This window comes from Gekko japonicus, unplaced genomic scaffold (genome assembly GCF_001447785.1).
Source record: "Gekko japonicus isolate JY-2015 unplaced genomic scaffold, Gekko_japonicus_V1.1 scaffold1414, whole genome shotgun sequence".
Classification (NCBI taxonomy): domain Eukaryota; kingdom Metazoa; phylum Chordata; class Lepidosauria; order Squamata; family Gekkonidae; genus Gekko; species Gekko japonicus.
Genome location: NW_015167580.1, coordinates 330,606 through 342,731, shown reverse-complemented (window position 1 = coordinate 342,731; position 12,126 = coordinate 330,606). Strand labels below are relative to the sequence as shown.

The 12,126-nt window shown below is 46.0% G+C and overlaps 1 protein-coding gene across 1 annotated transcript; it reads right to left on the bottom strand.

Moving 5' to 3' along the window:
- Positions 1–11,369: 11,369 nt before the first annotated feature.
- On the bottom strand, positions 11,370–11,858 carry LOC107112704 (immunoglobulin iota chain-like). The gene is made up of 2 exons (XM_015413889.1): positions 11,803–11,858; positions 11,370–11,704 (listed from the first exon to the last, which is right to left on the bottom strand). Exons 1-2 carry the CDS (start codon positions 11,846–11,848, stop codon positions 11,370–11,372), a joined length of 381 nt encoding a protein of 126 aa, XP_015269375.1. The 5' UTR covers positions 11,849–11,858.
- Positions 11,859–12,126: the final 268 nt, after the last annotated feature.

Genomic DNA, 12,126 nt, shown 5'->3' with positions numbered 1-12,126 from the left:
TATAATCAGCTATATCATAACAGCAGCCAGACTTTTAGTAGCACAAAAATGGAAATCTGAAAGTTTACCTACCAGAGAAGATTTGATATATAAAACCTTAGAACTAGCCAGAATGGATGATTTAAGTTTAAAGATACAAAATAAAAATGAGAAGGTACACAAAAGGAGATGGGATAAGGTATATAAATGGATAGAACTTCAAACAGAAATGTAATGAGTAAAAAGCTGATCCTGAAATTGCAACACTGATTGTTATTTTACTAACAGACTAACTAAACAACTGAAAATGAACGACTCTGACCGAAAATGTAGCTTGATGGAATTGACACTGTCTAACCATCTCATCCTTTGCCGTCCCCGTCTTCTTTGACCTTCAATCTTTCCAAGCATCAGGGTCTTCTCCAGTGAGTGCTCCCTTCTCATTTGGTGGCCAAAGTATTTGAGCTTCAGTTTCATTATCTGGCCTTCCAGGGAACAGTCAGGGTTGATTTCTTTGAGGATTGACTGATTTGTTCTTCTTGCAGTCCAAGGGACTCTCAAGAGTCTTCTCCAGCACCATAGTTCAAAAGAATCTATTCTTCGGCGCTCGGCCTTCCTTATAGTCCAACTCTCGCAGCCATACATGACTACTGGGAATACCATTGCTTTGACCATGCGGACTTTTGTTGGCAGGGTGATGTCTCTACTTTTTATCATGCTGTTTAGGTTCGCCATCGCTTTCCTCCCAAGGAGCAGGCGTCTTTTAATTTCATGGCTGCAGTCACAGTCTGCGGTGATCTGGGATCCCAGGAACGTGAAGTCTGTCACTACTTCCACAGCTTCCCCTTCTATTTGCCAAGGAGTGATGGGGCCGGATGCCATGATCTTAGTTTTTTTGATGTTGAGCTTCAAGCCCACTTTTGCGCTCTCCTCTTTTACCCTGAGCAAGAGGCTCTTTAGGTCCTCTTCACTTTCTGCCATTAGAGTGGTATCGTCTGCATATCTGAGGTTGTTGATCTTTTCCCCAGCAATCTTAATTCCCGCTTGTGATTCATCCAGGCCAGCATTTCGCATGATGTACTCTGCATATATATTAAATAAGCAAGGTGACAATATACATCCTTGTTGTACTCCTTTTCCTATGCTGAACCAATCAGTTGTTCCATATCCGGTTCTAACTGTTGCTTCTTGGCCCTTATACAGGTTTCTCAAGAGACATGTGAGGTGGTCTGGTACTCCCATCTCTTTAAGGACCTGCCATAGTTTGTTGTGATCCACACAGTCAAAGGCTTTAGCATAGTCAATGAAGCAGAAGTAGATGTTTTTCTGGTACTCTCTTGCTTTCTCCATAATCCAGCGAATGTTGGCAATTTGATCTCTAGTTCCTCTACCTCTTTGAAACCCAGTTTGTACTTCTGGCAGTTCTCTATCCACGTACTGTTGAAGCCTAGCTTGTAGGATCTTGAGCCTGACCTTGCTAGCGTGTGATATGAGTGCAATTGTGCGATAGTTTGAATATTCTTTGGCATTGCCCTTCTTTGGGATTGGAATGTATACTGACCTTTGCCAATCCTGTGGCCACTGTTGCGTTTACATAGTACTATGTACAGTACATAGTACATACAGTACATAGAATACTGACATGATAAATGTACTGAATGGTTTAGTGTGTGGTATTTAAATATGATAAATACATTAATAACCACAAGTGTGGGTAAATGGGTCTTCTGTCTGACTGAGTAAGCCACCACCCTGGAGATCAACGGAGAAAGGCTTTGTCTGCTGACCTTAGGCAATATCGGCCAAAACATGGGGGGACTTCAATGCTGTACGTCCCCAGAGTGGTTTCCCCCTCCTTCTGCATCCCGGGGGAGGCCAACTGCAGATTTAGCATACAGACAATCCCTCCTCAGGCCATTTGCAGGGAGGAAGTGGTGACATCAGGGTCGGTTGAGTCCAGTCCTCAAACATCTTGGCCAGGGAGGATTCAAGTAAGGTTGAAGAAGTTAGCTGCCTCTACTCAAAGTTACCTCTTTGGTTTTTTGAACCCTATGCCTTTCTCACTGAGAGCTGCTGTTTTTGTACCAGAACGTTACCAAAAAGCCCCAACCCAAACACTCATTGTCATTAAACAGCAACTGTCATGTAAGTCCTATGTGATCAGGGCATGTGTTTAGTCAATTGTGGCCCCGGTAACACTAGGGGGAAAGGCACGGCTAAAGTGCGGCTTTTTAGAGCCACATCAAAAGGGAAGCGCGGCTGCGGGATCAGACAGATCCCCCCAGCCGCCGTGCAGTTCCTCCCCGGCATGATCAGATGTCGGGGGAAGCCACAAACCGGAGAGTGAGGCGAGCCCACTGCGCATTGCGTGTGCATATGCAGTTCGGCAGCACCTTGCATGCTGCGGGAGAGACGGGCATGTAGGCGATCAGACTCCCACCCCTGCTGCGTGGCAACCACTGTTCCCTCTAAGCTGAGTCAGTGTGAGCTAGCTCACAGTTTTTTAGCCTCCGGCTCACAGGTTTTTGTCTTCGCTCAGGAAGGACGGCTCCAGAGCAAACTAATTTATGCAGTAGCCAAATGGCTCACTCACAACTTTAATGCCAGTAGCTCACAAAGTAGAATTTTTGCTCATAAGACTACACAGCTTAGAGGGAACATTGACTGGCAACCAGTACTCTTTTGATGCTACCTTTTTGAGCTGCGTCTTCGCCTGGAAGGGACGGATTGGGGACGGGTGCGCGCCACTTCCAAATGTTGCGGTATGATCACGCCTGCTTAATGCGCCCCAGATCCGTCCCTCCCGTGGGGCAAATCCTCCCGTGTGACCGGGGCCTATGTAAACTTTCAATGTACCACTTAAAAGGCCTTAGTTTTGTTCAATACTGGCATTTATCTCAACTCTGCTATTGATGCAATTTGCTCTCATGTTTAAGATCTCCAATGAAGCTTGTAATTTTGTTATATGACACTTTGAAAATGAGAGTTGCCACCAGCTTCAGGTTGGGAAATTCCTGGAGATTTGGGGGTGCAGCCTGAGAGGGGAGGGTTTGGGGAAGGAATGGATGTCAGAGGGCTAGAAAGACATAGAGTCCACCTTCCAAAGCAGAGATTTTCTCCAAGGCGATTGGTCTCTGTTGTCTAATTCTGGGAGACCTCAAGGCTGGCAAACCTATTGGAAATTCTAGCTGAACAGCAGCGTATCAGGGGCCATGTCAAACTGAGCAGCTGCAGGATTCCTGTATGGCCGTTCTGAGGTGCTTCTCTTCTTGCCCCCCCTTGCAGGATGCTGCCGCAGAATCTGTGCTGCCCAAGACCTCCAGCATCACCAGCTGGAAGAAGAGCCTCTCCCTGAGCAAATGCTGCCCGGCTTTGAGCTTGTCCAGTTCTGCCACTGAGGCAGCAATCAGAAAAAAGAGTGAACTCCCACCTGCAAATCTCCCACAGACTGAGATCACCAACAAGGCCTCAGGAAACCTCATGTCTCTCAGGCTTGTCGGATCGGAAACAGACACGGTAAGCCAAAGGAAGTCCAGTTAACTGAGGCCAAATTCTGTCTTCAGAAGTTGCTGAGGGCAGGTAGTTTGGCCTTCTCACAGTTCTTAACGTACAGAGGGAGCTGTTCCTGTTGGCAGCAGAGGATAGGACTTGCAACAATGGGTTTAAGGGAGGGAAGGTACCAGTTGGATATAAGGAACATTTTTTTTTTACAGTGAGAGTTGTGCAACAGCGGAACCAGCTGCCTAGGGAGGTGGTGAGCTCCCCCTCGCTGGCAGTCTTTAAGCAGCGGCTGGACCAACACTGGTCAGGGATGCTCTTGGCTGATCCTGCACTGAGTAGGGGGTTGGGCTAGATGGCCTGTAATGGCCCCCTCCAACTCTGTGGTTCCATGCTTCTATGATTCATCAAGTGTTTATTTGATTCAAATACATATTTTCCTCTGAACACTTATTCAGCTTTGCTTTGGGGAAACTGGACTGTGACAGGGTTAACACTAAAGGAAATGGGGGGAGGGGGAGTTGTTGTTGTTGTTGTTCAGTCGCACAGTCGAATCCGACTCTTCGCCACCCCATGGACCAGCTCCCGCCAGGCCCTCCTGTCTTCCGCTGTCCTCTGAAGTTGGCTCAATTTCATGTTCGTTGCGTCGATGACACTGTCCAACCATCTCATCCTTTGCCGTCCCCGTCTTCTTTGACCTTCAGTCTTTCCCAGCATCAGGGTCTTCTCCAGTGAGTGCTCCCTTCTCATTTGGTGGCCAAAGTATTTGAGCTTCAGTTTCATTATCTGGCCTTCCAGGAAACAGTCAGGGTTGATTTCTTTTAGGATTGACTGATGCTGTTCTCTGGAAATCTGCATTCAATTGGGTAAATCTTTCCTTTTCGCCTTTGCCTTTCGCTTTCCTTCTTTCCTCTGCTATTTGTAAAGCCTCATCAGACAGCCACTTTGCTTTCTTGCATTTCTTTTTCTTTGGGATGGTTTCCAATACAGTATATCCCTGCACCTTTGCTTTTGTATAATGACCAAAGCATCAGCTGCTGAGATGCTGCTGCTAAGAGAGACCTTTCCTTTCCCAGGCTCAGAGAGAAGTTGCTGCAGTCTCTACCTCTGTCCCAGTTGTCAGCAAGAGTATAGCTGATGCACCCCTGACTGCTGATGGACCTCTTCCATTGCTCGCAGAAGAGTAAGGGACAGATTGCATCATTTATTTTGGGGCAGGTTCCTATTAAACCAGCCTCCTTTAAGGGATCATAGTACTTGCTCAAAAATGCTGCCTCTCTCATGAGTAATATACCCCTTGAGTGGTTCCCTACTGATCATCACAGGGCAAGGGGGACATGGCAGAACCATCCATGGGAGCATACAGAGAGGCACTGCCAAAAGCAGTGGCTTCAGGGCCACACACCACAGGGTTAAGACAGATGCAGGATTTAAAAAGTAGCCAGCGGCTGTGGTCAGATGGGCAGTTTGGCCCAATATAGTTGCATTACCCTAGCAAATTAAATGGGCTTGTTCACACATCCGCATCTGGCAGCCGTTTCCCAATTATACTCACCATGTTATATGACAAGTTGGATATGGAGTAAATAGCCACCAAGTTTCCTGATTTTTTAATGCTCCTGATGTGCACTCAAACCAGTTCGGAAGTGTGAACCTTTAGTTCTGGCTTTGCCGTATTTTGTTTTTAGATGGTAGAGCATATCCACATGCACACCCAAGAAATGTTCTCCAAAAAAGTCAAAATCGTTGTTGTTGTTTTTTAAAAATAAGACCAGACCGTGTGCCCCGTAGTTGACGCACAGCACTAATCTGAATAGTCAACCACGGAAGAAGTGCACAGTGAGGTCAAATCAGGGTGGGAGTCTGATTGAAAATCTCCGTCACAAAATGCAACAAAGTAGTTAGTGGCATGCCCAAACCACGCTAACCTGCCAGTCTGATCGCAGCCAGAGAAGACTTATCCTGCCAATCTGATATGGCACGTTGTGCTGAAAATGTCCCTGCTAGAGAGCAACCACTGACTCAGTCATCGGGAGAGTCACCCATCAGGGCTAGAGCTTTGGTGTGTCGGCTTCTGCTTGCTGAATCTGAATTAAGAAAAGAAAGATGAAAAGGGAAGAGAGAAGAGTGAGCAGCAGCTGCAATGAAGTAGGACACAGGAAGGTGGCCCTGTTTTAATCCTTCCCCTTTCCTTTCCCAGGGAGCCTGAAGAAGAGACATTGGAAAAAGGTTTGGCGCACTCTCAGTAGTGCTTGTGTTTTTAATTGGTTGTTATGTCATGTTCAAGAGAAGCAGCCCACTCTGGAGCTCAGGAAATGTGCAGGGATGCACAAGGTGCTCTTGCACAAATGGAGGCTCCTAGGTCTGATTGGCAATGGGACCTGGGCCATGTGCACAAAGGAGCAAAGAGCTGCTTCCATGCCCTGCCCCATCACCCTCCCATTGAAAAGAAGGGGGCAGCAGAGAGACCCTTTTGGATGCTCTAGCCTTGGCTAACAGTGTAGGTTTTTCTCTCTCCTTTTTTCTTTCAGCTGTGGTGGACGTACATCTTTCCCGTGACACAGAAGAAACTCCAGCGCCACTTGAGGTAAACAGGTATTGCTGTACGTAGCAGTGCCCCAGGAAGTGGGTACAAGGACTGAGTCCAGCCATCTCTCCACTGCTGGTGCTTAAGCAAATGTGCCTTAGATTGCGAACTGCCTTCACAACAGAGGCTGGCAGGAGGATGTTCAACTAGGGCAACTACTACTACTATTATTGTTGTTGTTGTTATTGCTATTATTATTATTATCATGCTATCACTATAGAGTAGACAGGTAGATGGACTGTGAGTGAAGAAACAACCTAAAATCTTGTGTGGAGTTTATCCAGTGTATATGAACTGTGTCAATAATAGTTCTATATGGAAAGGGCAATGTTTCAGAATCAGAAATGGTCGCATTCTGAGGTAAAAGTGGAATGATTTTATTTCCAGGAATGATTTCTCAAAGCTACAAAGCTGTAGGGTTACTAGGGTTAGGGCTAGGGCTACTAGGATTAGGGTTACTGTCCTGCCCCCAAAGGGAAAAAGAGCCACTCAGCTGAGCATATGGGAGTTGTAGCGTCCAATTACCTTCCAGAAGGGAAAAGGGATTTGTTGAAGCACAACAGGCATTAGTTATGGTTACTAGGGTTAGGTTTAGGGTTACAAGGGTTAGGGTTACTAGGGTTAGGGTCACTTGAGTTAGGTTTAGGGTTATTAGGGTTAGGGTTACAAGGGTTAGGGTTACTGAGGTTAGGGTTATTAGGGTTAGGGTTACTAGCGTTAGGGTTACTAGGGTTAGGGTTACTAGGGCTAAGGTTAGGGTTACTAGGGTTAGGGTTACTTGAGCTAGGTATAGGGTTACTAGGGTTAGGGTTATGAGGGTTAGGGTTACTGAGGTTAGGGTTACTAGGGTTAGGGTTACTAGGGTTAGTGGAATCTAAATTGGCCACAAACTATTGGTTGGACTCCCGGTAGGGAACCGATTCTCAACTGGTTGGTATCCATTCTCCCATGTTTAGAGTCAATGCCAGTTACTGGAGAGCAGTAAATAGGATGAGGGGCATCTTTGTGCCATTCTTATGATCTTTCCTGAGGCATGTGGTCTGCCACTCTGGGAGACAAGACCATGGACTACCTCCAAGTTATTTGATCCAACTTGGCTTCTCTTAAGTTGCCAAGACCATAATTCTGATTCTTTGTAAGGCAGGTTTGTGCATGTACTGGTTTTTTATTCTTCTACAGATCACCTCTGTCTATCAGGATCAAAACATTGGTGAGTCTTTATCAGAAGAGGAAGAGGAAGGTATGTCTTGTGACCCATTCCCACCTAAACAGTCGTGGGTATCTCTATTCTTTTAATACAAGCAAGAGGCACTCTGCATTGCCTCCTTCCTTATGGGTGAGCAACAGCTTGGGTAATGTTAATTACTCTGGAGTAACTCTGCAAGGACAAGGGGGGAAATGTTGATCAAGAAAACAGTGCAAAGGGGGGGATAATATTGAAAACCATCCTGTCTCAGGACTGAGAATTAAAACAGCAATCAACTGAAACCTCAGAAGCTGTGCAGGACAAATTCCCTCACCATGAAAGATGACAAGACTTGGTCCATCATTGATAACATGGCCAGGCTTCCCTCTCCAGAGATGACAATATTTCTTTATGAATGCAACATGTTAGTTTTTGCTCTCAAGAGTCAAGCTAGTTTTTATCATAAACTATTAAAACACACCATATTACTAGTGTTCAAACAATCATCCTGTAAGGTAAGAACATAAGAACATAAGAGACGCCAATGTTGGATCAGGCCAAAGGCCCATCTAGTCCAACACTCTGTCACACAGTGGCCAAAAATACCAGGTGCCATCAGGAGATCCACCAGTGGGGCCAGGACATTAGAAGCCCTCCCACTGTTGACCCCCCCAAGCACCAAGAAGACAGAGCATCACTTGCCCCAGAGCCCCTATCTATACCTTGTGGCTAATAGCCACTGATGGACCTCTGCTCCATATGCCTATCTAATTCCCTTTTGAAGCCGTCCATGCTTGGAGCCGCCACCACTTCCTGTATAAGCCAGTATTATGAAAGGGCTTCTAGATCAGGTAGGTAGAATAACTGCTTGGCTGAGGCCACCTGGTGAATTTGTTACTGAGGTATGATCTGACCTGGGCTCTGTCCTAATGTACAACTCTTACTTGTTGGTGTTACCAATATCTAAAACGTGTTTTGATTGTACTGGCAGCTTTGAGATTTTTTTTTGAAAAAGCAGATGGTTCCTAACTAGAACTGTCACTACAGGCAGTATTATACTTTACTTTGCACTATTTCCAGTGGCTATTTGAATGCATTTTCTAAATTTTGAGCTTTCCCTGTTTTTATTATACACATACACATTCTGCTTTTAATGTTAATTTTTCTATTATTATTATTATTATTACTACTACTACTACTACTACTACTATTATTATTACTATTATTATTATTATTGATGTTGTTGTTTTTCTTCTGTTTTTATCTTAAGCTGCCCAAGGTGTTTTTAGGCAGAAAGATAGGGTGCCAATTACCTACATATTTTTTTTAATGACACAAATTCTTAATTAAAACCATCGATTTAAAACCCCAAACAGCAACTGAACATAACTAAGAAAAACAATAATGGTCATTGCGGATTGTTGCATGAACAGACCGTGAGGGAAACCTTAGGTCTCCCTGAGTAATGATGCCAAATCAAGGCCACAATTTTGTGTTGCTGTTCAGCCAGTGAATTGCTCAAGGGAGAAGTCAGAGGCTCCAGCCTTGGTGAAAGGGATGGGGGCTCAACTCCAATCCCATCTGGGGATCAGAGAGACCCAACAGGGAGAGGGGGTATTGTGCCATGTAAGGCATAACAGGGCTGTTCTTGTTTACACTGCTTGGTGGGTCCTTTGACATAGGGTTGCCAGGTCCTCCCTGGTCGCTGGTAGGGGCAAGGTTGGCAGCTCCAAGTTAGGAAACTCCTGGAGATTTGAGGCTGGAGCCTGGGGTGGACAGGGACCTCAGTGAGATACAATGTCATGGAGTCCATCCTCCAAAGCATCCATTTTCTCCAGAGGAACTGATCTCTGTAGTCTGGAGATAAGCAGCAATTCTGGGGGGTCCCCAAGCCCCACCTGGAGGCTGGCATCCCGACTTTGACAAGAATGGGGAACCTAAAGAAATTTCTCAGCTGACATTTGAGTAGAAAAGCTTGCCCAGTGATGGAACTTTCTGGAACACAGTGATTGTTTCTCAAGGCCTCATGGTGGGGTTTCCCAGCTAGGAATCTGCACTCAGTCATCAGATGCCATGTGAGTGACAAGATGCCTGAAGAAGTGTGCATGCGCACAAAAGCTTGTACCCAGAATTAAACTTTGTGGCCTTAAAGGTGCCACTGGACACAAACTTTATTCAAGATGCCTGAAGGGCCACCTCTCCTTGTATGAACTTCTGCACCATCTAGGGTCCTCTCAACGGACCCCATTAGCAGAACCCTCCATTGTCCAGGTTGACACCCTCTTGATGAGGTCTGAGGTCCTTTTGCTTGTTGCAACAGTTTAACGGAAGAGTCCATGGAGATGTGGGGGGGGTGTACTGTCAGGGGCAGCTGGGCACAGGGACTGCAAGACTAGGCTTTTTCAGAGGCTTTGTTGGGCCAGTTTTGTTTTGAAGTCTTATTTGTGGGCACTGGCCAATTGGCAATTGAAATTTGCATGGGCTGCTGAATGTATGATATCGGTCCTGTTTTAGATGGTTTGATTGATATTGTTGAGCCTTGACTTCAGGATAAGACGGGGCTAGCCTTTTAAAATGTGTAAGGAAGCAAGCTAATTAGGCCACTGCTGTATGGAAATCCATTCCAAGGCCTCTGTTCATTTCCCCAGAAGATCAGGAGGATGCCAGTACCAACCCGGAGACTGTCGTCATCCCTCGCCAACAATCTTCCAAGCTTGAGAAACTCTCCAGTGCTCTTTCCAGAGTGTTCTCGCGGACATCAGCCAGCCAGCTCAATGACCCTGCAGCAGCCCAAGAAAAACCCACTGGGGATGAGGCCTGAGAGCAGAAAGTCTACTTTATATATCAGACAGAATAAATATTTTCATCAGAAGTAGAGGCTCCTGTCCTTTCTTTCTTGAGGTCAAACTCCATCTTGATATTTTTTTGTTAGGGTACATTGTAAAAGAGCCATGTCTAAACAAACTTGTTGATACTTTTGTAATTTATTATATTATGTCAGTTTACTGGAACACTCCCCCCCTGCAGTTCTCCAAACCCCTCTCAGCCAATCAGATGGCAATTCTCTCCCCCCCCCATGGCAATTCTTTTTTTCTGGAATCCTTTCCGGAAAAACTGGAATGCAGAAGACATTGTAGCCCACCCCCAATGCCCCACTCGCAACCCTAGGCTAACTGGGAAGAGTGCCAGGAACAGGCACCACAGCGTGACCTTCTCGCATCTGCTGCTCCACTTCTTTTGGGGACTTCAGGCATTTAATGAAATCCCATGTATCTTGTGTGGTGACTTTATTTGGGGGGAGAGGTTTTCAGTCCCTACCTTTTTTTTTTGCTTGGTTTTTTAAAAATGTATTGTTCTCGAGTATTTCTTCATTTGTACTCTGACATTGACAGGAGGGTCAATGTTTTTTAAAAAAGGAAAAAGAAAACATGTGTCCTCTTTAAAGCTCTGTCCCAGACAGACGGGGATCAGGCATTCTTTACATTAGCAAAAGCATCTAAATTTCTGTTAAGGGCAATTGGACATAGTGCACATGCCCAAATTTGAACAAGAAACAATTTGGTTCACACCAGGAACATTGGATCCTATCCTGGAATTTTATATCGAGTACCTAGCAGTTCGAAAGCAAGAAATTGCAGGTAGATAAATAGGTGCCACTTTGGTGGGAAGGTAACAGCATTCCGTGCACCTTGGTGTTTAGTCATGCCGGCCACATGACCACGGAAACGTCTTCGGACAGCGCTGGCTCTTCGGCTTTGAAACGGAGATGAGCACCGCAACCCTAGAGTCGGACTTGACTGGCTTTCGAGCAAGGGAACCTTTACCTTTACCTTTTTACTGGGAATTCAGAGAATGCCATGGTCACAGTTGTTGATGCACTATAGAGGCCTGTCTCCATTCAGGGCCATAAGGATTGGGAAAGATCCCACACCAAAGGTGAGCTGAGTCTGGGAGAGGATCAGTTGACTCTAGGACACTACAGCTAAGATGAGACTAAAGCCCCAGCCTAACAGATGACCGATCAGCCCCTCAAGCATGAAGCTACGCCCTGCAGAGCTCAGCTGCTCTGAACCAAGCACAGTTTTTGCCTTGGTTCCAAACCTGACTGAATCATTGTGGCTACTGAAAGCTATTCCCACTGCCGTGATAAGTATCACAGTAATAAACAGCCTCGTCTTCCACCTGGACTCCCGTGATACTTAAGTAGAAGGTGTTGCTGGAGGTGTCTTTGGAAGCAGAGAAACGAGAGGAGACCCCGGAGCCTTGCTGCTGGTTGGAATCTGAATAGTAGCGTAGGAGGTATCTTGGGGGATCCCCAGGCTTCTGCTGGTACCAGTCCATGTAGTAGGCACTGACGCTGTACCCGCTGGCCATGACACAGGAGAGTCTGGCTGTGTTCCCTGCTGCCACAGATGCTGAGGGTGGCTGAGACAGGGCAAACTGAGAGTCGGCACCTGGGGAAAAGGATATCACAGAAACTGTCTCCCACCTTTTGCTCATCGCCTACACTCCCCTTAGCAATAATGGCAGTGCGTATTTCACCTGCTCTTACCTGGGCACCACATCACTAGAAGGCTGAGAAGGGTAGGCCAAAACATGGTGAAGAGATTTGGGGACCGGAAAAAAGAAAAGAAAAGAAACAAACGACACAAGACCGAAATGGTGGTCCATTCATGAGTCTTTATATCCACCCTGTTTGGGGGGGTGGAGAATTGTCATGTGATCAGCTCAAATTTGATAGGACCTTTCGATCAGAGGGATCCTTGAAAACAGGATGTGCCTTCCTTTGCAAGTGATGCTTCAGCTCGGCCCCTTGAGGCTGTGATTTCATCTGCCTGCATCTACGGAGATGCTGCTCAGGACTGGGTTTGAAATT

What these genes read in the sequence shown, in the direction of transcription:
- LOC107112704 (XM_015413889.1), bottom strand. Translation starts at nt 11,848, where the DNA reads ATGTTTTGGCCTACCCTTCTCAGCCTTCTAGTGATGTGGTGCCCAG. An exon ending in TCTAGTGATGTGGTGCCCAG is followed by an intron (nt 11,705 to 11,802) that starts GTAAGAGCAGGT and finishes CCTTTTCCCCAG; the next exon opens with GTGCCGACTCTCAGTTTGCC.